The sequence below is a fragment of the Lineus longissimus genome, chromosome 16 (assembly GCF_910592395.1).
Source record: "Lineus longissimus chromosome 16, tnLinLong1.2, whole genome shotgun sequence".
Taxonomy (NCBI): domain Eukaryota; kingdom Metazoa; phylum Nemertea; class Pilidiophora; order Heteronemertea; family Lineidae; genus Lineus; species Lineus longissimus.
Genome location: NC_088323.1, coordinates 4,470,035 through 4,494,766, shown reverse-complemented (window position 1 = coordinate 4,494,766; position 24,732 = coordinate 4,470,035). Strand labels below are relative to the sequence as shown.

Here is a 24,732-nt window from a genome sequence, read left to right as displayed (position 1 = left end):
GGTTGAGGCTCATCCAATGCCACTCCATCCTTTCAATTGCCTGAAATGGCTAAGTGTAGTACAGTGTGTGCACTCCTTGGTTCTGGATTAGGTATGGGCATGAATGTAACACGCTTTAAGAGAGTACAGTTGTACTGTATAATAGTAACAACATACTTTGCCTTCAATGGGGCCAGAGCATTTTCCAAGCATCAGGGGACAAGATTGACAATAATAGAGCAAAAATATTCTTCATAAAATATCATTTAATAAAAGTAGAAATGTCAATCACTATAAAGCTTTGTACATATACATTTTTAAGGCAACATCTTGGTACAACAATTTCTATTGGAAGCAAGATCAAATTATTCAAGAGTATATGAGAAAAATGGTGTGCTACAATGAGATATTCTTTGAAAACGGAAGATATCTTAATTATCAGTTACACCAGCAGGCAAGTTGGACAACCACAAGCCAAAATGCCGAAAATTGAACCGATTGACCCATCCATTCGTTGCAAATCATTTCACAAGATACAGAAGACGGCAGTTCTCTGGAGAGTACACAAGTCTCAGGCAAGTCAGACAACCACACCCAAGATGCCTTAAAGAATCATTTGGTACAGCATATTTTAACAAAGTTGATGAAATTGTGACATTAGGATCAGGTTCACTTTCAATAGGCTTCTGGGACAACCACACCCCAACATGCCCAGAGAAAACGAATCCATCCTATTGCACTCGATGAAGACAGAATATTATGGCCACCTGACTTTCGTTGGGCGGCCCTAAACTATAGTGAAGCCATCAATTGCTGATCAGTCAGTGGATAGCTATTGCCCTAAACTATAGTGAAGCCATCAATTGCAGATCAGTCAGTGGAGAGCTATTGCCCTTCTAAACTCATCTGCTCCAAAGACGACATGAGCTGCTCGATGTAAAAGTTCTTACATCAATATGTGAATCTATACGATGGTCCAGCCATCATTTAATAGAGTTGTTGTGGAAGTTAAGAATCATTAAAACACATCAAAACAGAAACAACTAAAACACTACAATCATGACTACCTACATTGCCTCTACACACTAAATTCCACAATAAATTACTCTAACTAAAACAAGCATCTAACTGACAATTTCTACTTCAATTGCGTCAAAAGGAGAACACCCTCTTTCCGAAAAAGGGAACCAGCACAAAGCAAGTCTCCGTCGAAACGAAACTGAAAGAGGATTGTCTATGTATTACTACTGTTGCCAGCAAATCAACCCACGGATACGTGTATGTGAACTCAAAACTGATCGAAAAGAGAAAGTCCTGTTTGAAGATCTGGAATGTTGTGATCTAAATTTAAATTGTCATTGAAAGTCCATCTGTATCGAAGTTGTCATTGAAAGTCCATCTGTATCTAAGATGTCATTGAAAGTCCATCTGTATCTAAGTTGTCATTGAAAGTCCATCTGTATCTAAGTTGTCATTGAAAGTCCATCTGTATCTAAGCTGTCATTGAAAGTCCATCAAATAACATGTGATCAGAAGTATTTTGAAGGATCCCATCGTTTGTTTTTAGGTCGTACTGGTTTCTTCTTCTCCGACTTGACTCTTGGGACGGGAGGGTGATGCCACGGTATCGGATTGTAGAAACCTGGGGCGGGGTACGCAGCGCGATCGTAGTAACCTGTGACAAGTAGGAGAAGGGAGTTTCCCATGATTAAAAACATGTTTATAATTATTTGAACGGCATGTTAGATTGTACAGACATGCACTTTGACAGGCCTAGCTATTTAGAACAGAGCTTGTTTGGATACCAGGCCTAGATATCAGAGGGTTTAACTACTGAGATTTGATGACCAGTAATAGGCCCTATTGTAAAGGGTTTAATGAGTTCCAACAACGGGCCTAAGCGAAATGGTTGGGTAACTCAAACAGCTTAGCTTTAATCTCTGGCATAGACGGTAACTAGGGAACTGTTTAGTCAATGTAGGCCTAGCGTAAGCACAGTGGAGTAGGGTACACAGGAAGGGACACATAAACAGGTAGGTCCTTAACATTTGTTTTTGAATCAAACAATCAGATTTTTTTACAGAAAAGTTGAATTTGACACCAATTTGAATGATTTCAATGTCCAGTGGGAACCAAGGGGCATTTTCCTCTGTAGCATGAGACTTATTTCGAAATTATCTGCCTAAGTATTGAGGAAATAACACTGTTCTGAGAGAGGAAATGGAAGTCAATAACCTGCAGGGCCTTGCCAACCGAAGTGGAGAATTGTCCTACATGTACACCAATAATATAAAAGGCGATACCCGAAAAATTTATTCTTTTTTAACTCTTGGCCATACCTAACAAGTACGCCACACCATATCATACCTAGCTTGGCTCCGAGTATCAACTTAGCGGCAATTCAGAGTTAGTTGGCTGTCAAAGTGTAAAAATTGGCAGTGAAATCATAGAATGTCCTTGTGGGTGGCTGTGTAAGTGTAGTTTCTTTGTACTTTCGCTAGTGTGAGAGTTCTATTGAGAGTTGAAACTCCAATTTAAGCATAGATTTTATCTGAGCCACGATATGCCTCTTTTCTCATCGTTCTCTAGGTGTCATATTCGATATTTTTTATCTTCTCATTATACAGTCTCAACAGATTACAATAAGCTGATGAAAGAATTTTAATCCATTCAAAGTTATCAGACAAGAATAAACAAACAGGCATGAAAATAAAAGTGTCTTGAGGGGCTAGGGGTGCGAGCGGTGGTCTTTATGCGACTATGCAGTATAAATTTGTATCACTGCAGCTTCTAGCAACACCACAAAGGCTCAATCCCGAGTCATCAAATAATTTTTAATGAATTATATTTTTTTACAATTGCAGACAGCAACATGGAATTCAAAGAAAACAGCCTCTATTTTCTCCTTAATCCCGATGAGTTTCTGTCGGACACAACATACGAGAAAACCCTCGACTTCCTCCGCGGACCACAAGGAGTTGGTGTGACAGACTTGAGAGACACCGATGGCTCCACCTATCTCCATCGTATAGCGGCCGTGCAGGGTAACGACCAGGAGAAGCTGGTCCCGGTTGTCTATCAGTTGGCGTGTCAAGGAATTGACCCCAATGCACAAGACAATCAGGTAAGTTACAATTCACATTTTCAAGAAACGTTCCACTCCATGTACTGAGTTGTACTGTCTTCAGTTTCTTGTCAAACTTGTCAAAATTCAATCGGACTCTGAGAGAATATTAGATTTGTATAGAATCACTATCAGATTTGTTTATATTTCATCTATCTATTTCAGGGGAACACCGCCCTTCACAAATGCCTCTCAGGAGATGAAGCAGGCTGGCCCCTAACACAGGCACTGATTCGCATCGGATCTGACCTGACCATCAAGAACAACGATGACAAAACACCACTCGATCTAGTCACTGACGACCGCATGAAGGATCAATTCGTTGGCTACGGTCAGGGTCTCCCAGCTGCTCTTGCCTCCAAAAACAAAGCACTAGTCGAACGTCTGCTTAAAAACTGGTGCCTCATCCCAACAGTGAAGAAAGATGGGATCATGGTGAATATATTAGATGCCTTGAAAGAGGAGGACCCCGAGCTGGCAGCTTTGATCGAGCAAGTTCAACCCACATTAGAATTCATCAAGGTTACGCTTGCTGGTGATACCGATAGCATGAAGCGACTGTTTGAAGAACATGGCGACAAGATTGATGTAAATGTTTCTGATAGTGCGTACAAGGACTACTGGACAGGTGAGGCGTGTCCAATGCCTCTCCTGGTTGCCGCAATGTCACAAGGAAACCTCGCGACTGACGTGGTCGCAACGCTACTAGGCTTGGCGCCAAAACTAGAGTAAGTAGTATGTGAATTTGCATTCATATGATGATGAAACTTCTTGCTTCCTTTTGGGTTTGTAGCATAAGCTTCCTGAGTGCTCAGTTACGAGACTGACTATGTTCCGTTCTGACAGGGCAGAAGTTCTAACAGCCAAACCCTGGAAGCGACATAACAGACCCAATTTTCTCAAGAATACTTCCATATTACCTTTCAGTACCTTCTACAAAGGCATCGACCCTGCAGGACCCCTCATATTTGCTGTTGAAAACAGCACCAATAAACCAGCTGAGGACATCGCCAAGATCGTGATGAAGCAAGGCGACCTTGGTTTGAAGGATAGCCGAGGTCAGACCATCGCCTATTCCGCCCAGAACAGATCGGTGGAACATTTGATCAAAGTCCTAGAAATGGGTGTCGACGTCTGCGAGAGGTGAGACTTTTATTGAGAGGAACATATGACTGATGGTAGCAAGCTCTGTGGCCTCTTATCCAGAAACCAAAAGAGACAACATTTTAAGTCGGCAAATCTGTAGACTATCACTAAGGGGCAGTGACAGTGGCCATCGAGTTCTTCTGAAAAGTACTTTCATGTTCAATTTACACTATCTGTAGAGCAATGTACATATGATTCTGTGAAGGGGAATGGGAAGGGGCCTTGATAAGTTTATAGAATCTTCAACTTTTCTGCCATTCCAGAGACGACCAGGGTCATACTGTAATCGATGACGCCATCTTCCAAGGAAACAACGAACAAGCTGCTGCACTACAGAAATACGTGCTTGATACGATCTTCACCAACCCACACGGTCGCACAGACACAATAGAAGCAATGGCGGCCAGCTGCTTTGATTGGCTGTGGAAAGTCATAGGGGCAGATGGGAAGACTGTGAAGGATTTGGCCGAGGAGAAAGGATTGTCGGATGTTTTGGAGCTGGTTGAGCTGGCCAAGGAGGATCAGGTATGAAAATTCATGAAATTTTAAAAACTTTGTGTCGTGCATAGTTTTTCTTTTCTTATTTGTTGCAATTTGGGCACCTCTAGTGTTGCCGAATCCTGCCAACTTTTCTTTTGATAAAAGAACTCTTCACTACTTCCAGGGCAAGGTCACAACTTTGCTGAAAGCTGCAAAAGCAGGCAACTTGGATGAGATAAAGAAGATTTTAGATGCTGATCCTAAACTTGCATCGTACAAAAACAAGTCAGGACGCTGCATCTTGCATCAGGCCGTCCTGTACGAGCAGAAGGAAGTGGTGGAATACTTAGTTGGGCAGTATGAGGCACTGGTCGGAGCCAAAGATAATGTGAGTATACCACAGCTTGCGTCTACCAGGTTTGAGACACCAGTGTCAAGCCTGGCGTACCACTGCTACTTGTTGAAACACTCCTGCCACAGAAGGGTAGTGCTAGGGCCAGGCGAAGAGGACATGAGTGAGAGCTTGCCCTCTATGCAACCTCTAAGTCACCTTTTGCTTACACAAATCGGATTAATGAATGGCAATTTTACAGCAGACTCAAACAATGTTTATCTTTGTCTCCAGCTTGGTCGCCTGCCCCTCCACTATGCTGCAGCCCAGACTGATGGAGAAGAAATGTACGCTGTATTGGCTGGCGCTGGCTCAGACGAAGATGCCAAGGATTGGGTAAGATACATTTTCTGAATATTTCGATGCTCACTTCCAATGATGCCAACAATTACAAAGAGTTAGCTGATGTCATGATCCAAAACAGTCTACCTAACCTCCTGTCAAGAGCAGAAGAGAAGAAACAGAACAGTGTCATGTCTGAATCGAGAGCCGAAATCATTTGAAAAGATCCTTCTTTTTCTAGAACAATTTAAGTGGCAAAGACTACAAGAAAGAGATGGCGCTGCATGCTGATGACGCCGACGCCGGCCATTACAACGTCCAGGCCATCATCGAGAGAGAACGCTCCTTGAAATACGGCTCCGCGGTCACAGTGAAGCAGAATTATAATGCAATGGCCGAGTGCATTGAAAACAATGATATCCAAGGTAAGCCTATTAAGTTCTTCTTTGTCTTTACATTTGACCACAGTTTATATTCTTAGTTCAGTTAGGGTGAATAGTCTCAGTTTGGCCGTGTTGCCCAGATCCCAAGTCAAGTTTTATACGCACTGAAGAACCGCTGGAGGGTCAGGGGTAATGGGTAGAACTACTACTATGCCTAGGTTCAAACAGCAACCACTCTAATTGCCATTTTTCAAAATAAACTTTCTTATTTCAAATCCTTTTATAAACTTCCAGGAGTCAGAAACATTGAGAGAAACCTTGAAGTTCCATTCAATGACATCCAGAAGGTTCTCGGACTTGGTGTGGACCCGCTGTTGTTTATCTGTGCAAGGACAGGGGCACAAGACATAGCCAAAGCTTTCATAGACGACGGGGCAGACTTGGAAATAAACCGGGTGAGTGGAAACAGTTGTACATAGATCAAAAGATTTGCAAGTTTCGTTCATTGCAAAACTTCAGCCCCAATTGCGATGAAATATCGCGTGACATCATGGGTGACACCACAAGATCTATGTCTCGCTCAACAGCAATCACTTGTTTGATCTCACTTGTGACCACTTAGGCTGGAGGTTGCGTGCTCCTGAAAATCTCGATAATAGCAACTTGTGGTTTTTATGTTACTTGACCTGACGAATATCATCTGGTTCCAGGAGGATGGCACCACACTCATCGATTACGTAAAAACCCTCGGACTGACTGACCTCCATAAAATCATCGCCAACAAGATCAAGGCTGACCATGAAGCTGCTACGATCCCACTACAGAAGCAACTCTCTGTTGAGTCACTCACCAGTCTCGAATGTGAGTACACCTTCTCTGAGATCATGGCCAAGAGACACTACTCAAGTGTCAGAAGTAGTAAATAGTAGTAAAGAGTAAGCAGTCTCAACACCTGCGGTTTTTCAAAATATTCTCTGACCATCTTCTTCTTCTTCCAGTGGAGCCAATCATTCCAGAAGTGCCAATCAAAGATGTCCCGCCGCCGAGCACCATCGATGGGAAATACCTCGCTCAGAACGTTGGTGCTGCCCTGGAGGAGGCACTTGCAGAGATCTGTCAGAAGCGACCTCATGACCCCGTTGAATACCTCGCACAGTACCTCTACAAGTACGACAATAATATGAAGTACGCTAAAGAGGTAAGACCATAGTTCATCAACTTTAAAAGGTTTTGGAGGCATCTGGGTGCATTGTATGATGTAAATTACCCAGGGAGGGCAAAATAATGCAACTTGACGTGTTCAAAACAATCAGGGGAGACACTGCTTGTAATGAAATAAATCACAATCACAAGTTACAGAATCTGGTATTTCATTCACAGCAACGACGAATCAAATACGATCTTGAAAAGCAGAGAATCGCTGAAGAGAACGAACATCGTAGGCGCAAGAGGCGTGAGATTGAAGCTGCCAAAATACGCCAAGAGGAAGCAGAACGACGCCAACAACAAGATGAACTGGTGCGGAAGCGGCAATCTCAACTCGAGGAGGAGCAAAAGCAACTGGAGATGGACGAGCATATGAAACGGGAGCGGGAAAACGCGGAGAAGTATGCGCAGCCACCAGATCTGGCAACGGTGAATGAAGATCCAAGGGAGGATGATCAGGAGAAAGCCACACCAGCATCTCAGGTAAGCAGCGTATTTTCTTCATTTGGTGAGGGTTTTGGTGCAAAACATGAGACTCAAGTCAAAGAGGAAAGGATCTCCTCAGAAAGCCCCTATCATATTCCACAACACTACGACTCTTTTTGACAAAATTTTAACATTCTTCTCCATTTGCAGCAACTGGCTGAAGGTGAAGTGGGAGAGGTCACTGTGAAGGTGGAAGAGGCGCCACCTACCCCGGCTGATGGAGATGCTCCCGGCGACGGGACGGTCAGTGAGAGCGTCGACGAAGCACCGGGGGAAGGCACAGAACAGACTGATGAGGGCGGGGCAGAATAAGCCGGGAAGAATATCAAGGATCAGGATAAAGCGTGGAGGAATTAACAAAGAACTGTGATAAAACACTTTCAAATGGATTTTTAGAGGAAGATTTGTTTAAAAAAAAAGACCAAGTGCTATTTTCTAACATGTCATAGATCTTGTTTAGGATGAATTTATATTGAATAAATATACTTTATCATATTTACAAATGCATTTGCATTGTTTTTTGATGGATTGTTTGATGAGGATCCTTGGGGCCTCTTTCCAGTCGCCCTTGCAAGGCTGTAGCTATTAGGTGTTAAAGGGCACTGCCAGATATTGCAACTGAAGGCCAACTGGACTGCCCCTAAAAACATGCATTTGAAAGTCGTTGCCTCAGGCTGCTTCCTGCTGGATGTCGGGACTGGAAGCCAATTGGACTACTCCCAGAAATAACAGTACAGGCCTGTGTACTTGACCGTAGCTGGAGGCTGATCTGTATGGTCACGTTCTCATTATAGATTACCAATATGGATATAAGTTTTGTATTCCACAAATCTTACGATGAATAGGCAGGAATTCTACCCAATATTGCATGGTCAACACAGCATACTTGCTGTGCTAATATGATAGGATTTTATGGTATTGATATATTGCGGTGGACCGTGGGATAGAATATGGGGACTGTGTCAACGATAGATAATGAAATATGAATTCAAAGCAGTATCTGATCACATCAAACTGCTCGAGCTGACTGAGATCAGTGCCACTGGTTTGAGACAAGAGCAGGGTCATAATCAGGTCACCGGTTTAACTCTTCGAATACTACTGTTTCATCCAAGTGTCCTTGAGCAAGACATCTTACCCTAGATTGCTTCTCTCAAGACAACATCTTCGATCAACTACTAAGATTTTTCTTTTGAAAATCACTCATTATTACAAGTATCTCGCAAAGGACCCAGTCAAACGAAATCATCCAACCATATCTCTGCTATTGAGATCGTCCCTTTACAAAACCACCACAATTGAAAACATTGGTAACCAATGTCATTCATGAGACCTAGCAACATACACATGACACTCTCAATGAGATTGGTGTACATCTCTTTACACCACTCACACTGGACGAGCTGAGATTTTGTTTGTAAATTTTAGAACTATTTCCAACATAGAGTTCAGAGGATAATTTGGGTGGAGTCTTACTCAGTACTCTATAATTTACAGGCAATAAACCATATCTTCGTAGAAATGGCAAAATTTCGTGCCACAGGATTATTTCTGGCGCTGCAGAATGATGATGAGGATGAGGTTGTCAACCTGCTCAATGCTGACACAGACACAAAGCTCAAAGATTCCGATGGGCGGACATTTTTACAACATGCGGTCGAGATGAAGTGCAAGATCGGGATCATCAAGGAGTTGATGAAGAGATCGGATATCGCAGAAAGGGACGAAGAAGGTAAGATTCTTTTTTGTCTGCATGATTCATGACTCCGTTCCTCAGGAATAAACATTGCACTTGCGGATCTCTGTACCAGAAAAACGAGACCAGGAGGGTTGAGCTAAGCCCATTCCTTTGGAACACCCAACAAAATTAACCCAACGGTATTGCCAAAAGTAGTTCCAGTACCAAAAACCACTTAGCTTTTGTAACAAGTAAACATGGTAAATGATTTTTCAGGTGATACAGTCTTGGACAAAATCCTTGAGAAAGACGACAAGCAATTGGATGATGTCTTCATCGAATTCATCGACAGCGTCATGTACGAGGGCGACACGGACAAGCTGGAGGAAATTGTCCTGGCCGGATGGGAGGTACCAAGACCATCATCATCCAAGAGGAAACAGATCAAGCAGAACTCAGAGGCTATTGATGTCCTGCTGGATAACATCAAGAGTTTTGAGGTAAACATTTACTGCAGCAGACTGTTTGTCCCTTAGAATTGACTTCAAATAACGAGATGGTCAAGAAACTTTTGCCCACAATGCCTAAAGGACCAGTGATATACAATACAAGGCATCTGGCAGTCAACCCCCAAGCCTAGCCTTTGTGAGGCAAGGATAAAACACAAGCTCCGAGCACCTCAAAACCTAGTCTTAGGAAGTGGGGCTTCAAGGGTGTTGTGTGTTGATCTGAGTGAGGGAAGAAGTGACCCCAAACCGAACACTAAATACTTGTTAAGACCAACCCTACCATTGTGAAGAAGCTGAATATTGGGCCCCTATAGATAATACAGTCCTCGATTTTTCTTTGCAAATACCTTCAGGCCTTCTACTTTCAATATGCCTAAACCCAACCTTTCCATTTCCCAGGACCGAGTCAAGGACATCCACCGTGCCATATTCGATGGGAACGTTCGTCTGCTGAAGCAGCTTGCCGACAAGAAGAATGTGGGGAAGGCACGTGATGAGACGGGCCTGTTCCCGCTACACAAGGCCATTGTTTACGACCAGATGGATACGCTGAACTACCTCGTTGAGAACTTCCCTGAGCTCATCAACAAGAAAGATAGCGTAAGTATCGGAGGGTTTTTAAATCAAGATCAAGAATTACCTCATGCAGTCATGCACACCCGGGTTGTTTTAAGCTGCCAGTGCCAGGCTAAACTTCAACTTATAATTTTTGTTGTGACATGACCTGACAGTGTCAGCAACAAAGGGACTGATACCATCATGATTTTTTGCTTCTAGTATGGGCGTACCCCCCTCCATTATGCTGCTGTCACCACGGACAGTCGTGACAAGTATCAGATACTGGTCAACGCTGGAGCCGGTGAGGAAATTGAGGACAACGTAAGTTGAAATTCCAAGATGATTTCAGTTATTGATCCTCAAATGACTCAAATCTAGTACATTGTACCATCGGGAAGTCCTGACAGATCACAGTCAAATGAATGGTCAGGTCAGTGAGTTTCGAAATACAGTATCTCAACTTTTTTGGGACAAATTCTGATTCTGAGCTGAGATTTCTTTGAGAAAAGCAACAACTCGTTACTAGTAATGACTTCATTCAATAGAGCTGAGGCAACAAAACATGAGTCAACCTATCTTTAACTCCAGAAAGAGCATACGCCCAAATACTACCTTGACCACAAGGATGAGATAGACCTCGTAGCCTTCCGTCAGAAGCTCAGTCAGATCCTCGTCAAGCCCCGCAAGCACCTCAAGTCGCGGCCATCATCCAAGAAATCTCGACCCGGATCAAAGACGTCAGAGAAGGCAGCATCAAGGGGCTCAGCAGCAGGATCGAGGGTCTCATCTGCTGGCTCAGGTAGACAAGGGGAGTCCAAAAAGACCTCGCAATCTGGTGAGACCTGACTTCAGTCCATTCCTCTAACTTGGCCTGGCTCAATATCCAAAATTCCAAGGTACAAGAAAACTTGATTTAAATGCATCATGAAGAATGACACACATAGTGGATAAAACAGTTCAACTGCACAGTAGTTCTTCGCAAGTTTCCCTTTAATCAATGAATGGCAGACTCACATTTTATAATTCATAATTTGTTCTTTCACAGGCTCAGTCTCCATCCCCAGCCAAGTTAAAGCTGACCCATACCTCGTTCGGGACATCCCACCTCCAAAGACAGAGGATGGCCTGTACTGTGCCAGTGTGCTCGGTGAAGCGCTGACCCTAGCCCTGGCTGAGATCGTGGACAAGAGGCCTTGGGATCCCATTGAGTTCTTGGGTCATTGGCTGCAGAAGTATGCTGCCAACCAAGAAAGACTTAGGAAGGTGAGTTTGCTCTTGATTGGACTGACATGAATACATGGCCAGAATCAAGAGAACCAAGACTATTAGCGACCAATGCAGAGGACCATTGGGCTCGCTGTATGGCATTTACCTGTCCGCAATGAGAGTCAATACACCAGTGCCAAACCAACGAGATTATGAAGAAGAAATCCTAATTTTTAGATGCGAGGTGAACATTTCAAAATGTGACACTTGACTTTCAGGCTCGCGTCCAAGAGGAGGATATGAGGAGACAAGCCATCCAAGAAGAGCAGGAACGCCTGATGAAGCAGAAATGTGAGGAGGAGCGCCTTAAACTGCAGGAGGAGCAGCGACAGCAGAAGTTACAGGCAGAGGAGGAGCGGCGACAACAGGAGGAAGAGGAAAAGAGGTCACTATTTTCTCTATTGTAATTCGTTCAAGCTTGACTGCCTTGAGCAGATGATGTCTGAATACCCAGATTTTCTCTACCTAAAGGTCTATTGGCATTTTCTACAAAAATCAATTGTGATGCGGCCAAATTCTCTGGAAAGGACCATAACCATGTGTCTCACACTAGTTTCTCAAAGTATTTCTACACTCTTTCAGGCAACGAGAGAAGAGCCTACTTGCAGGTCCTCCCATGCCCACCTTGAAGGAGGAAGAACAAGAGGACGCCTTCATGAAAGTCGATACGATCAACGTCAGGGACGAGAATGGTCAAACGGAGCTACACCGCGCTGTGATACAAGAGGTGTTTGACCTTGACAGCTTCATGGTGAGGGGATTCAACTTAGGCCTGCGAGATGCAAACGGGAAGACACCAAGAGAATTGGCGGAAGAGGCTGAAAGGACAGAGCATGTCGAGGCAATTGGTACGTCTTGAGCAAGTCGAACGCTGTTTTATATCCAATGAAATGGCCAGGGCCATTGTGCTCACCTCATGTGGAGGAAAGATGGATAAAGAGCATGGTATTGTGTCATGTAGTGTTAGGTTTGATGTAGGTCCAAGCAGTTACAATTTCCCCAAAATGGCCAATTTACAGTACATTCGACCTCTGTGACCTTGAAAAGTAGGTCAAATCAAAGAAGACCCGGGTGACACATTGAATGGTTGTTAGAATTAGATGTACCTATGATATAAAATTGGTGCCAATCGGGCAAGTCATTACTAGGAATAATAGCATTTTGAAGAATTTAGGATTTGGCCCCCTCCCTGGAGGCCAAACGGCAAATCAGATCGCACCAAACTTCAGTACCTGAGATCACCTGACCAAGGGGTACATGTGTACTTAATTTGTGATCAATAGTCATTGCAGTTAAGAAACGTGCCATAGTTACGGCCTGACGGCGAATTTACGCCATTTGACCTCTGTAAACTTGACAAGAAGGTCAAATTAAAAACCTGTGTGACATATACTGTATGGTGGTTAGATATACCCATGATATCAAATTGGTGGCAATCGGGCAAGAAGTTCAGGAATAATCACATTTTTAAGGTTTTTGGCTTTTGCCCCCTGGTGGTCAAGTGGTGAATCATATTGGACCAAACTTCGGTCCCTGAGATCACCTGACTAAGGGGTAAATGTGTACCAAATTTGGTATCAATAGTCATTGCAGTTTAGAAACGTGCCATCGTTACATCCTAACGGCCAATTTACACACCATTTGACCTCTTGTGACCTTGAAAAGGAGGTCAAATCAAAAACCCGGAGGATATATGATGCACCTTTGCTAGAAGTACCTACCATATTTTTTTCAAAATTTCCCGACTACTATTAAGGGAGATATTGCATATTTTCACTTTTAACGTTTGGCCCCCTGGTGGCGAAACCATGAAACGAATCGGACCGAAACTTGGTCTCCAAGGTGTCATTACATAAGGGTACATGTGTACCAAGTTTCAACTCAATAGCTCTAACAGTTACGAAACGTGCCCTGCTAACGGACGACGGACGACGACGACGACGACGACGACGACGACGACGACGACGACGACGGACGACGGACGCCACGGTATGGGATAAGCTCACCTCTGCTAAGAGGTGAGCTAAAAACCAACAATGTTGGGATCATTTATAGTGACTAGTCCCGACACCGTATTACTATGCCCAAATTGGCTGTTTTGAAAAAACGCTCTTCTGTCTTTTCAGACAAATACGTGTGCAGCTTGTTTGAGACAGGAAAGACCGACGCCATTAAGGTACTGGTGCTGACAGGGTACAATAAGATACCAGACCTTACAGAGCGATACGGGGAAGACGGGGCAGGGCTCGACGAAGACGCCTTTGGAATATGGAAGAATATGAGTAAAGCACAGGTAAAGCAATTTTTCAATCCTAGAACTTGGGCACTTTTCGACACAAAATAATGCATTTATCATTTTTGGAAAATGGCACTCATGGCCCGGTAAAAACCCAAGGCGGGAAGAAATTCTCATTCAAGAATCGCTGCAGGTTTGTGAAGGACAGCTCGTGGGACCAGTACTCAACAATATCTCATGCTATGAATAGCCACACCATTGAGCATTTTCAAGATGTATGTATTGCATCAAACAATCTACATCAGACCGTCAACCATGATCACTGCTAGAGTCAAACATTGCGTAGTATTTGCTACATAACATTTCAATCATAGCAGTGTTAATGCTCCTTTGTCAAAACTTGAGTTGATTTGAATGCTATGACATTTGTTGAATTTCTTACAGGATGCACTACTCTCAAGCAGAAAAGCGGTTCTCAAAGGTTCCATCAGGGAATTAAGACAATCCCTTTGGAGAAAAGAATTAAGCTGTGGCCGAGATGATGCCGGGCGGAGTTTTCTACACCAAGCCGTTCTGTACAATAGACAAGAAATTGTGGAATATCTCCTGGAAAATTATCCATACTTGATCCACTTCAAAGACAACGTAAGTACCATTGACTGTAAACTGAGGTGATGCTGAACCATTGCAATAAACTGATGAATTTTCGAGCGAAAATAAAATTTTGTCCTTGCATTTCCAGCATGACAGAACCCCGCTTCACTATGCCTTAGCAGTGGATGACAAACTAAAGGAAACACTGCTAAATGCTGGAGCAGACATGGGCGCACTAGACATGGTGAGAGTATTCAACGACACATCAGCCCTCCCATTCACGAGGCAGTGATACCAGAAACAAGTCCTGATATCGTAGAATGCCAAATAATTTGAAAATTGTGGACGGATGGCTGAGTGTTTATATGGCTGGATGGTGCAATCAGACAACTTGAAACATTATTCTTGCTTTCGTTAATCTTTTACACTTCCCAACCTTGATTCCTTGGCATATGTTGGTGCCGGGGAATCGATAATGAGTTCTTACTTCTAGAAGTTAGTCACATCTACTTAATTTCAGTGTCGTTTTTTGTGCCAAAAATCTACCTAGTTACCGAATCGTAATGCCTGCCAACCGTAAAGTACAAGAATACTTAATTTTCGTTTTCAGAGACAAAATCCTCCAAGTTATTATGAAGAGAACAAGCATGAGATTCTGTCACAGAGACTGGCAGCGCCTGAAGACCTCTTGGTTGCAGAGGAAGAGGGAGATGGCCTTGGTATAGGGGGACAAGCCTTGGTTGTTGAAGGAGAAGGTCTGGCTTTAGAGGGAGATGGCCTGGGTGTAGAGGGACAAGGCTTGGCTGTGGAGGGAGAAGGTCTGGCTGTTGAGGGAGAAGGCCAGGCTGCTGAGGGAGAGACTGCAGAAGAACAAGCTGCAGAAGGGCAGGTTGAAGAGGGCCAGGCAACCGAAGGGCAGGCTGAAGAGGGCCAGGCAACCGAAGGGCAGGTTGAAGAGGGCTAGGAAGATTGACAGGGACAACAATAACGAGAACAGACTTTAATAATCCAGGAATATAGAAAATATGATAAATCGGGAATAAATCTTTATTCTTTGCCATTCTTGGACAAAGTTCAATGTAACATATAAGTTAAGGTTAAAGAGGACAAGACACAGATGCCTCCCACTATCATGGTGTGAGCACCTTTGAACAAAAGTGTAATTCTGAAAATTGATATAGCGAGTTCTTAGTTTTTCAAATACTCATTCTGTCTGTTGCATTGCCATTTTAACAAAATCGCAAAGGCGGAATTCCCGCTTTCAGGAAAATCTCGAAATCAACGACTAGATCGCTATCAAAATTACGAACAAAGGATGAATAAAATAAATAACATTCACTGCTGCTGCAGTGGAAAACACCAGAATTTCAGTAACAGTGAAACAGTAATACGGAAACAGTGCTTTAACTTAAAACTGTAAATTTTGAACGGAAGAAACTAACTGTACATACCCTTTTGTTCAGGCGCTAAAATATTTCAGAAGATTTTATAGTAATTTTATTTATCTTTTTATCTATTTCTTTGGTATCTCCAGAGAATTCTATTGAAAAATGTATACTGTATTGAAAAAGGATTCTGTTATACTTTCTATATGTTTATCAAATAAAGGAACATTTTTACGTAGTTTTATAATTTTGTGTTATGGTTTGTGACTGCTGATCAAGGTATCGAGGAATGTTTTAAGGATAGTTGACTGTCGAGTCATGAACCAAAGGTGTAAAAAAGGAGAAATCATAACACACTCACCAGTGAGTTTCCCCGAAGTATAACCGAAACTGCTTGGCACTGACTTTGGTCTCTCTCTCGCCTTCTCACACCACTCATCAAAGACCCTGTCACACTTTTCCTGTCGGTCCTTTTTCTGCTGTTCCTCTTTCCGTTTCTTTTCCTCTTCCTTCCTCTTCTGCTCTCTTTCTCGCTTCCTTTTCTCTTCCATCCATTCGTTGTACCTTTAAAGAGGAAAAGATCCTCAAACTGAAGCTCATATGAGCCACATTAAATTGTATGAAAATGGCGGCCTTCACAGGGCTCAACACAAGGCCCAAAGTGCCTTGTGAACTCTTGTCATAAGATGGGCACCATTGCAAATTTCATGCCTCAAAAGACCCCTTTCGAGGGTTATCTTGTGCCCTGGAGCTAGGGTTGAAAATAGTCAAATAACTGAAATGACAGAGCATTCATGCCTTTAGACCACACGCACAACAAAATGAAACTCACTTTTGTTTTGCTTTCTCCTCAACATGCCTCTTCTCTTCCTCCTTCACCTCTTGCTCCGTCTTTTCTTTCTGCTTCTCGAGTTTCTTTTTTATCCTCTCTTCCATATTCTTCTTCCCCTCCCACTCCTTCCGTTGCTCTGCCGCCTTTCGCAATTTTCCCTCCTCGATTCTCATCTTTTCTTCCTCCTCTTCTTTCTTTTTCTTTATAGCCGCCTGTTTTTCTCTCTGTTTTCGTCTATCCTCTTTGGCTTTTTGAACTAGCCATTTTTCCCATGGCGACATCAGTGCAGATTTCTCAGATGAAAATGATTCGTAAGTATCTGTGCCATAGCTACAAATAGAAGACTATTTGTAAAGAGTACTCAGTAAGTACATGTTGATTGGAGCTGTACTGCTCCACGTAGGCCGCCATTCATGAATCATATCATGTGATGTCACAAGATATGACATCATAACGACCTCTGTTGTGACAAGGTAGGTCATTTTTAGCAAGTGCTAGGCCGTCAACGACGATATGTCTTTACTATGATTTTACATGGTACAACATCATTTTTTGCCAACATGGCCAAAAGCGTTGCAACTTTACCTGATATTTCTTTTGTTTTCTTCATTTTCCTGACATTCTCTGCTGTTGTGACTTCCAGAGTCATCACTATTGTTTCTTCTATCTTCATTCTCGATTTCCTTCTTGTTCTTCCCATCACGCTGGTCATTGTCTTTCGCTAATTCTTCTCCTTTGTTTTCAATTTCAGGGCTGAAAAATCAAATGAACAGAAAATTTTAGCTTTTCTAACTACATTACATATAACAGCAAATGAATAAATATTACTCATTTGTAATGTATTCAGTCATGTCAGTGGTTAAAATATCATCAGCTTCAGTCTGCTTGACGTGCCAACTGTCTGCTTATATTAGAATAGTAGGAGGTAATACAGATTTTTTCAAAGTGACTTAATTTAAATTACAACAGATTGTTCAAACAAACAGTTTTTGGGATGATTTTACAAGAAACTACATGTATACTTACGTCTTCAGTAATTTCTTTTCATCCAGATCCAAGTCCAGCAAGTCATCGATGCTATCATGATCAAGTACAGAGATGAGTGATCTCGTCTCATCACCGGTAGATTCAGGAGAGTAGGCGCGACTTCTAATGGGTGTACTCTCGTGTTTAGGTTTGTAGCTTGCTGCTGTCACAGGTCGTGGTCTGGCACTCATCCTGGCTGAAAGTTACTTACACTGCAAGTAAGAATACATTTTTTTTAAACCATGAATTATGAAAGCAGAATCATTATCACAAAACATGTAGACCTACAACTATCGTATGGAGACCAGTAGCTTTACTGGCGCATCCTGTCAGATCCCAATAGGCAATGCCAATGCCCAAAAGTGCATGAGATTAGGCCTACTAGAGATTCATGCACTTGATTGGGAACAATGCCTGTTGGCCGTCGTCACGTCACCATGCATTGTACATTACTGTAACGTGACAAGACGTGACGTTTTCGTAAACGTTGGTCCCAATCAAGTGCATGGATCTATAGTAGTGTATTCAGGAATAGGCCTAGGCCATTTACTAGCCGTAATTGGCGTTGGTTGGTTGGGGACAGGGTGTCCACTCGATGGATGGTACTGGTAGGCTATGGTTGTCTTGGCTGATTAGGAGGCTATGGACTTGGCTGATTAATCTATTTGCAAAATTAACAGAAACGAGTCTCTGACTTTCCAAAGAAGTAAAGATTACGAAGGATAAAGACACTGTAAGTGTAGGCCTAATCTTTTGAAAAGCTTGAAACGGATGCGGACTGCAGTTTTGATGAAAATTTCAAACGGGATCGACTGTTTTTGGTAGGTTTGTGGTGCGGAGGGATATCGAGCGCGTCACCAACAGCCGGTATCCCGTGACGTCAGCAGGTGGAGGACCCAGTGACGTCACTCCCGGACCGCATAAAAGCCCTCGCAGGCCCAGTCTCGGGGCAGAAAAACAACAGAAGTCTACAGAGTAAGTTTATCCCGTATCTTGTCCGGTTTCGTGCACCTTTCATGCATAATGCACCGTATCATGCTCGCACCTATATAGTCGCGGTAGTGCACACCTAAATCAGCCCGTAGGTCACCCCGTCCGGCCCCTCGCTAAAAGTGGCCGGCACTACACGACCAGTGTTGGCACTACAGGTTTTAAACACGAATTATTCACTCTGCTTACTTTCTCTTCAGGACAACAGTTTTTCCAACCGAAATTCAATAATCTTGGATGTCATTTACCTAGAAATTCATAAAAAATATTGAATAAATCGACAGTTAAAGACCGCGCCGGAATTTGTTTTCATTCGTTTCAAAATGGCGAAAACGAATCGGACAAAATTATTTGTTCAAAATTAAATGGTTAAAAATACAGTTTTTGACATTTCGATAAAAACAATAAGTCGTATTTCATTAATTAATCTATGACTTATCAAATAGGTCGTTTATGAGTTCGCTGTTTTGGAGAACCGAATAAATGAACTATAGTGGCGCTACCTATTATCACTAGGTAACGCCGACATCCGATGCGTATATTCAGGGCGATTTGTCACATCCTCAATGTACACATCGAGGGATATCATGGTTCTTCCCAGTAATGACAGGTGACGCTACTATTAGTTCATGAGTTCCTAGCCGCGGGAAATACGAATGCGCACGTGGGGTCCCAGCCTTGGGCTTCTGTTAGCCAGGATTCGTACTGGTGATAAACCATTCAGACAATTGAACTCAGGTGAATGTACTTGATCATCTGAGGAATCGGATATGGATTCATACTGGTGATATTAAGTAAGTTCATTCACTCCAGACGACCACGTTTGTGGTATAAAGGAAGTCAAATATACATATTTATAAAATACAAAGTGGTTCATTGAGAGTGTTTGACTAAATATTCATACATTGAGAAAAAAATGATACTTATTCACGCACTATATTGACTTATTCCAATAACAAACCACCTATATACCACATACCCACATACCCACATGCCAATTTGTTCCTGGTGAGGCAATCCAATGCAATGACGGTTATGTTAAAGGGGAAGTCTGTTGTTAAAGGGGGAATTTATCGATATTTCCACCGGATATGGTACATGCCAAATGGGAAGGGGAATATGGTGATATTTGAATCCTAGAGGGCGCCACCTCTAGTGTTAAAGGGAAATCTGTCGATATTTCAATCTTAGAGGGCGCCACCTGTTACAACAGACTTCCCCTTTAACATAAGTTACTGGCGGTGGCGCCCTCTAAGGTCGAAAGATCGACAGATTTTCCTTTAACAATAGTTGTGATGAAAAAGCTTCAACCGTCATTGGATTGCCCCACCTGGAAAAAATTAGCATGTGGGTATGTGGGTATGTGGTATGTGGTATGTGGTATGTGGTTTTAGATACTGCCATAACAGCATAATATGTGCCCGTTCGCAGCGCCGCGCCGCGCCGTGTGATAAATGGACAAACTACCGAGTGCCATTTTGTAAACATTGAAATTTCATGAGAAGAAACTTCTCAAAAAAGTCGAATTTATATCGTGGGATGTGGACAAAAACCTCCGTGAAGTGGCTGTGATGCGCAAGTATTACATAGGGGCCTTCAGCGCAGAGAAAGACTACACAAAGTGCGTAAATCTTGAGTTTGACGCCGTTTTCTCATCTTGCACTTTTTGCCTGTTTAATATTTTGGCCTTGCCATAAGTTACCATGGCATGAGTCCAGCCTCCAGGGATACTATATTAGTACATGCTCAGAGTTCTAATAAAATACTAAGGGATGAAACTGACAGGTATCATTAGCATAAAGCGGGACTAGCTACCTCAAAACTAAAACCCCAAAAGCCAGATTTAGATCACAAGTTAGTAGGCCTGCCCTAGTATAGTACTACTAGTATCATGTAGGAGCCAGTTTTCGCGGGTCTTATCACTAAGTGCAGATTTACTAGCTTCCAGCGATTCCATACACGCAAAAGCCTAGTAAGTGTACTACTATAGATCCATGCACTTGATTGGGACCAACGTTTACGAAAACGTCACGTCACGTTACACTGATGTAAAATGCATGGTGACGTGACGACGGCCAACACTACGTCATGTAAACGTTGTTCCCAATCAAGTGCATGAATCTATAGTCTTTCTTGACTCTCTACAGATTCAGTTAAAAACCATGCTAAAAAGTAAATAATGTCCTTAATATATATTCTTTCCAGACAAACAATGGCCTCTCAGGGAACATGGAGGAAGAGCTGATCTCTATTGTCCAGCATGTCCAGTCCTGAGAGAAACATGGGTTCCAGACAGCGATTCCTTGATGACGGACTGAACTATGCCTGTCATGTCGGTAACTGTGTGTTAGCTGAGAGCTGTCTATCCAAGGGAGCGAGCGTGAACGCCTCCTGCCAACGTACCCGACAGAACCCACTTTACTCTGCCATCCGTCAACAGAAGTTCAAAGTTGTCCAAGTGTTATTGCAATATGGAGCAGATGCCAAATTAGGTCTCTCCTACCTTCAGTCTCAAGTGGCGAGTTCACCCTCAATTTTGGAGTTACTCTTAGAAAGAGGAGCTGCGGAGGATTCACAGTCTTGTACAAGCCTTCTGGATAGTGCCTGTTATTTTGGAAATGAAGAAATAGTGGACATCGTCTTGGATCATTGTAAAAATAAACTTGGATTACCAGTAGCCGTTTTCAAGTCAATGTGCCGTAATCCCTTGTTTCATGCCTGCATGACGGATAAGCGGTCAATCATCATAAAGTTGATTGCATTTGGTGCAGACGTTAATGTTGTGAATAGCGTACGTTCAACTCCTCTACATCGAGCCTGTCAGACTGGGCACATTGATCTTGTTGATGCCTTGCTGCAGCGTGGCGCCCGCATCACGGAAGATGAAGATGGTGATACTCCTCTTGATATTGCATACAGACTTGGCAGTAAAGATATTTTTAAGTTATTAATCGATAAAGGTGCAAAATCAGAACGTCTGAAGAGTTACCAGTTGCATTTAGCGTGCTTTGTAGCAGATGAAAGCCGAGTTGGAAAACTGCTGGAGAAGGGCATGGATCTTAATGCAGCGGATATGAAAGGGCGGACCCCCCTCCATTGTACCTGTTTTAGTGGTGAACCAAAATTAGTCGACAAACTTCTCAATCTTGGGGCGGATATTAATGTGACTGATGACGATGCAACCTCTGCGCTTCACATCGCTACGTTTCTCAACCAGTTCGGTATGGTGCAGCACCTTCTGGAATATTCCTGTAAGAAACCTGACGTGAACGTCATTACGAAATTGGAAAAGTGGACGCCATTACATTTTGCATGCTGTTCTGGTGATTACGGTATTGCTAAGCTGTTGTTAGAGAATGGTGCTGATGTGCATGTTTTTGATCGAGACAACAACCAACCACTAAGTCTCGCTTGTTGCCACGGTAGCCCTGCCACCAGTGGTCTCGTCAAGTTACTGTTGTCTTTTGATGCGGACATCAATCTCTCTTGCTCACTTCATATGGCATTGAAAAGTGATGACCTTGATGTATTTGACCTTTTGCTTGATTATGGAGCTGACGTCACCATACGAGGTGATCAGGGATTGACGCCCTTAGAAGTGGCGGCCCGGGAGGGAAAGTTGGAGTTCGTCAAGAAATTATTCTCGAGATTTGGTGTGATGAAAGAACCACACCGCCCACTTCATGCAGCGTGTATATCAAGCCAACTCCATGTTGTAAAATACCTCATTGAAAAATGTCCGATGTACTTGGAACAAAAAGATTCCAATGGCTATAGCCCATTCATGTTTGTGTTCACAAGTGGTATTGCAAGTTCCATGTATAGTACCCTAGATTTCCTGATCAAATACGGTTGTGATCTCGATTGTCTTGAAAAAGACGAGGGTAAACTGCTTGCTAAAGTCTACAGAGAGAATTACTACTACTTTACCTGTTTGATTCAAGAAGGCTGCGGCAGCCTTAGAAAAGCCGGTAGGGTTCTGCTTGATGAGATCATAAAGCACCGGGATACGTATTGTATCCATTTGTTGATGCGATGTGTCTTTCGTGTGGACAGTTCCCAGGTAATTGCGCTTACATCAGGATTGGAGCCCGACTCGCCAAAAGCTGCTGCAGACCATGCAGCATTCATCTCTCAGTTCCTCGACCTGACCTCCCAGCCAGTACTCCTGCAGGATCTGTGCCGCTGCACAATAAGAAAGTGCATCAAGCAACATCGACGTACACAGCTAGCAAAGATAGGCCGTCTACCGGTCCCGACAAGACTGAAAGATTTCCTGGCATTCAGTGGTGATGAGCAGTTTGGCTTCAGTGAGATGGGTGAAATTGTTATCTAAACACACTGGATAGAATTGCCAGTCATTCGACAAAAGAAGTGTGTGCTTGCTGTGCAGACTGGTTTCTGATAATTTCATTTATGGAAATCTCATGCTCATTAGGGAGGTTTCGCAAATCTCATGAAATTTATTCTGATTTGCAAGCTTTTGTTTCCAAAGATAATAAGCAACATAATTGCTAAGTAATTGGCCTGGCGACGAGTGACCCGATTTGATTTGATGGGTCACATATTAACTGCGATCTCCATCTTGACTTTGGCTGGATCCAAAGAAAATGATCTGTATGTAGCTTGAGTGCCTTTCGTATTAGGATATTGTGATCTAACGTAAGTTAAAATGCTTGGCCACTGCACATAAAATGCATGTAGTTGTATCTAGTCATTGAACTGTTTTTTTGTGTACCATCATGTATTCCCGCTGAGCTTCATAGGATATTCCTTAAAAGCAAGGGTGGTCGTACACATCATTGGCTGGTATAGTGTATTCATATACTGTCTCCTGGTACACAGTTCTGTTCTTTGCTGAATTTTTCAGCCTAATCATGTCAGAAGGATGTACTTAATAGAAACCATTGAATATTCCTTTGAGGACCATCATTGAATCAGCGTCACGTGACAGAAGTTGAAACAGGGTACAGTACAAATCTGGAAGTTTTGTCCCAGTTTCTGTCAGTTGTGGTGCCGATTCAATAGCCTCGGACTCGGAGGAGTTTTGTCAGACGTTTGCCTATGTTTTCTTGCTGAGCTTTACTGAACGAGATGATATAACTGTACATGTTTAAAGTTGTTGTTTATTTATTGTTGTTTGTGATGTTCATGTAAAACTTAAAGGCCCAATACAGCTGTTTATGATCCGAGTCATAATTGGAATTGGAATTATCCCTTTGCAGTAAATCAACCTGGTTATAATGGTTCTGTTTTTGACGAAAATCTACCTTCTAAATGTATGGCGTTAGATTCAACAATCTCTGAATAATTTCAATGATTGTTACAAAATGTTAGTTCTTATGCAGCGCTTACTGTAGAACTGTACTGTCTCAATCCAAAAATGTTCCTATAGAACCAAGGAGTGCACATGCTCTGTTACACTTAGCAGGTAGGTGGCACTGGCTGCCTCGAACTTATGACCAGGTTCAACTCCACTCCTCGAAATACATGTACTTTAACTAACTTCTGAACCAGCCATACCATTTCATTACAGTGTGTTGTGCTATATCATGTGGACCCTTATTGAATGCGTTCATAAAGATAAAGTCATCAATAAAGGTTAAACTATGCTGTGCTCAATATCTTGTCTTTATTATATTTCTAGAGGGGGATAGTCTTCTTTGGGACGCCAGGATTGACTGAATGATGGCTGGGCTTTTCGGTATTGTCACCCACATGGACCCATATTTTAGCAGGATTCAGTAAAATGCTCTGAAACTAAGGATATGATCACTGTAGACTGGATCACCTTGGGACAGGGTATTGTCACAGCCAGGAGAACTGTTCCAGGGACACCAGTCTAGTGTCCACAAAAGACAGCCATGTATGTCAATACACCCAGGAAAAATATAACAGCATATCTAGTGTCCTGGCCAGGACACTCATGGCAGAGACAGCTGGGTACAAGTCCGGACAAGTGAACGCAGCAAGGGAAGACTAACTGCCCATATCAGGGGCTAAGTAGTGAATGAACAATTTCAGGATAGCAGGGAAAGACCAACAGCCAGAGTCGGCACAACCATGTCAGGGCTGGTCAGTAAGTTTCCAGGGCAGGGAAGCTATATCGGAGAAAGTTTTAGTGGCAGGGCCAGAGCAATGACAACAAAACTGGAGGTTTTATGCCAAATGCCAGGGCCCA

At 42.9% G+C, this 24,732-nt stretch overlaps 5 protein-coding genes across 7 annotated transcripts; 4 read left to right on the top strand and 1 right to left on the bottom strand.

Annotated features, from left to right (window-relative positions):
- Nucleotides 1-241: 241 nt before the first annotated feature.
- LOC135500484 (coiled-coil domain-containing protein 34-like) lies at nucleotides 242-18,874 on the bottom strand. 2 transcript variants are annotated; one of them, XM_064791996.1, is made up of 6 exons: nucleotides 18,800-18,874; nucleotides 17,562-17,773; nucleotides 17,121-17,288; nucleotides 16,536-16,865; nucleotides 16,065-16,267; nucleotides 242-1,654 (listed from the first exon to the last, which is right to left on the bottom strand). In XM_064791996.1, exons 2-6 carry the CDS (start codon nucleotides 17,750-17,752, stop codon nucleotides 1,509-1,511), a joined length of 1,038 nt encoding a protein of 345 aa, XP_064648066.1. In that variant the 5' UTR covers nucleotides 17,753-17,773; nucleotides 18,800-18,874; the 3' UTR covers nucleotides 242-1,508. The 2 variants fall into 2 exon arrangements, with proteins under 2 accessions (XP_064648066.1, XP_064648067.1); XM_064791997.1 differs by having other exon boundaries at nucleotides 18,741-18,842.
- LOC135500758 (poly [ADP-ribose] polymerase tankyrase-like) lies at nucleotides 4,646-7,042 on the top strand. The gene is made up of 7 exons (XM_064792410.1): nucleotides 4,646-4,774; nucleotides 4,914-5,117; nucleotides 5,355-5,456; nucleotides 5,644-5,827; nucleotides 6,080-6,240; nucleotides 6,496-6,646; nucleotides 6,784-7,042. The coding sequence occupies exons 1-7, from the start codon at nucleotides 4,646-4,648 to the stop codon at nucleotides 6,993-6,995; spliced, it is 1,143 nt and encodes a 380-aa protein (XP_064648480.1). The 3' UTR covers nucleotides 6,996-7,042.
- On the top strand, nucleotides 7,045-7,932 carry LOC135500650 (uncharacterized). Its single transcript, XM_064792232.1, has 2 exons — nucleotides 7,045-7,474; nucleotides 7,628-7,932. Exons 1-2 carry the CDS (start codon nucleotides 7,070-7,072, stop codon nucleotides 7,787-7,789), a joined length of 567 nt encoding a protein of 188 aa, XP_064648302.1. The 5' UTR covers nucleotides 7,045-7,069; the 3' UTR covers nucleotides 7,790-7,932.
- On the top strand, nucleotides 8,826-15,950 carry LOC135500600 (uncharacterized). Its single transcript, XM_064792151.1, has 12 exons — nucleotides 8,826-9,209; nucleotides 9,432-9,655; nucleotides 10,064-10,264; nucleotides 10,442-10,543; nucleotides 10,811-11,057; nucleotides 11,268-11,485; nucleotides 11,707-11,873; nucleotides 12,071-12,336; nucleotides 13,615-13,781; nucleotides 14,169-14,369; nucleotides 14,467-14,562; nucleotides 14,929-15,950. Exons 1-12 carry the CDS (start codon nucleotides 8,999-9,001, stop codon nucleotides 15,280-15,282), a joined length of 2,454 nt encoding a protein of 817 aa, XP_064648221.1. The 5' UTR covers nucleotides 8,826-8,998; the 3' UTR covers nucleotides 15,283-15,950.
- A 1,146-nt stretch (nucleotides 18,875-20,020) lies between the features above and the next one.
- Nucleotides 20,021-24,158, top strand: LOC135500461 (ankyrin-1-like). Of its 2 annotated transcripts, none has more exons than XM_064791952.1 (2): nucleotides 20,021-20,130; nucleotides 20,757-24,158. In XM_064791952.1, the coding sequence occupies exon 2, from the start codon at nucleotides 20,812-20,814 to the stop codon at nucleotides 22,885-22,887; it is 2,076 nt and encodes a 691-aa protein (XP_064648022.1). In that variant the 5' UTR covers nucleotides 20,021-20,130; nucleotides 20,757-20,811; the 3' UTR covers nucleotides 22,888-24,158. The 2 variants fall into 2 exon arrangements, with proteins under 2 accessions (XP_064648022.1, XP_064648021.1); XM_064791951.1 differs by having other exon boundaries at nucleotides 20,021-20,172.
- Nucleotides 24,159-24,732: the final 574 nt, after the last annotated feature.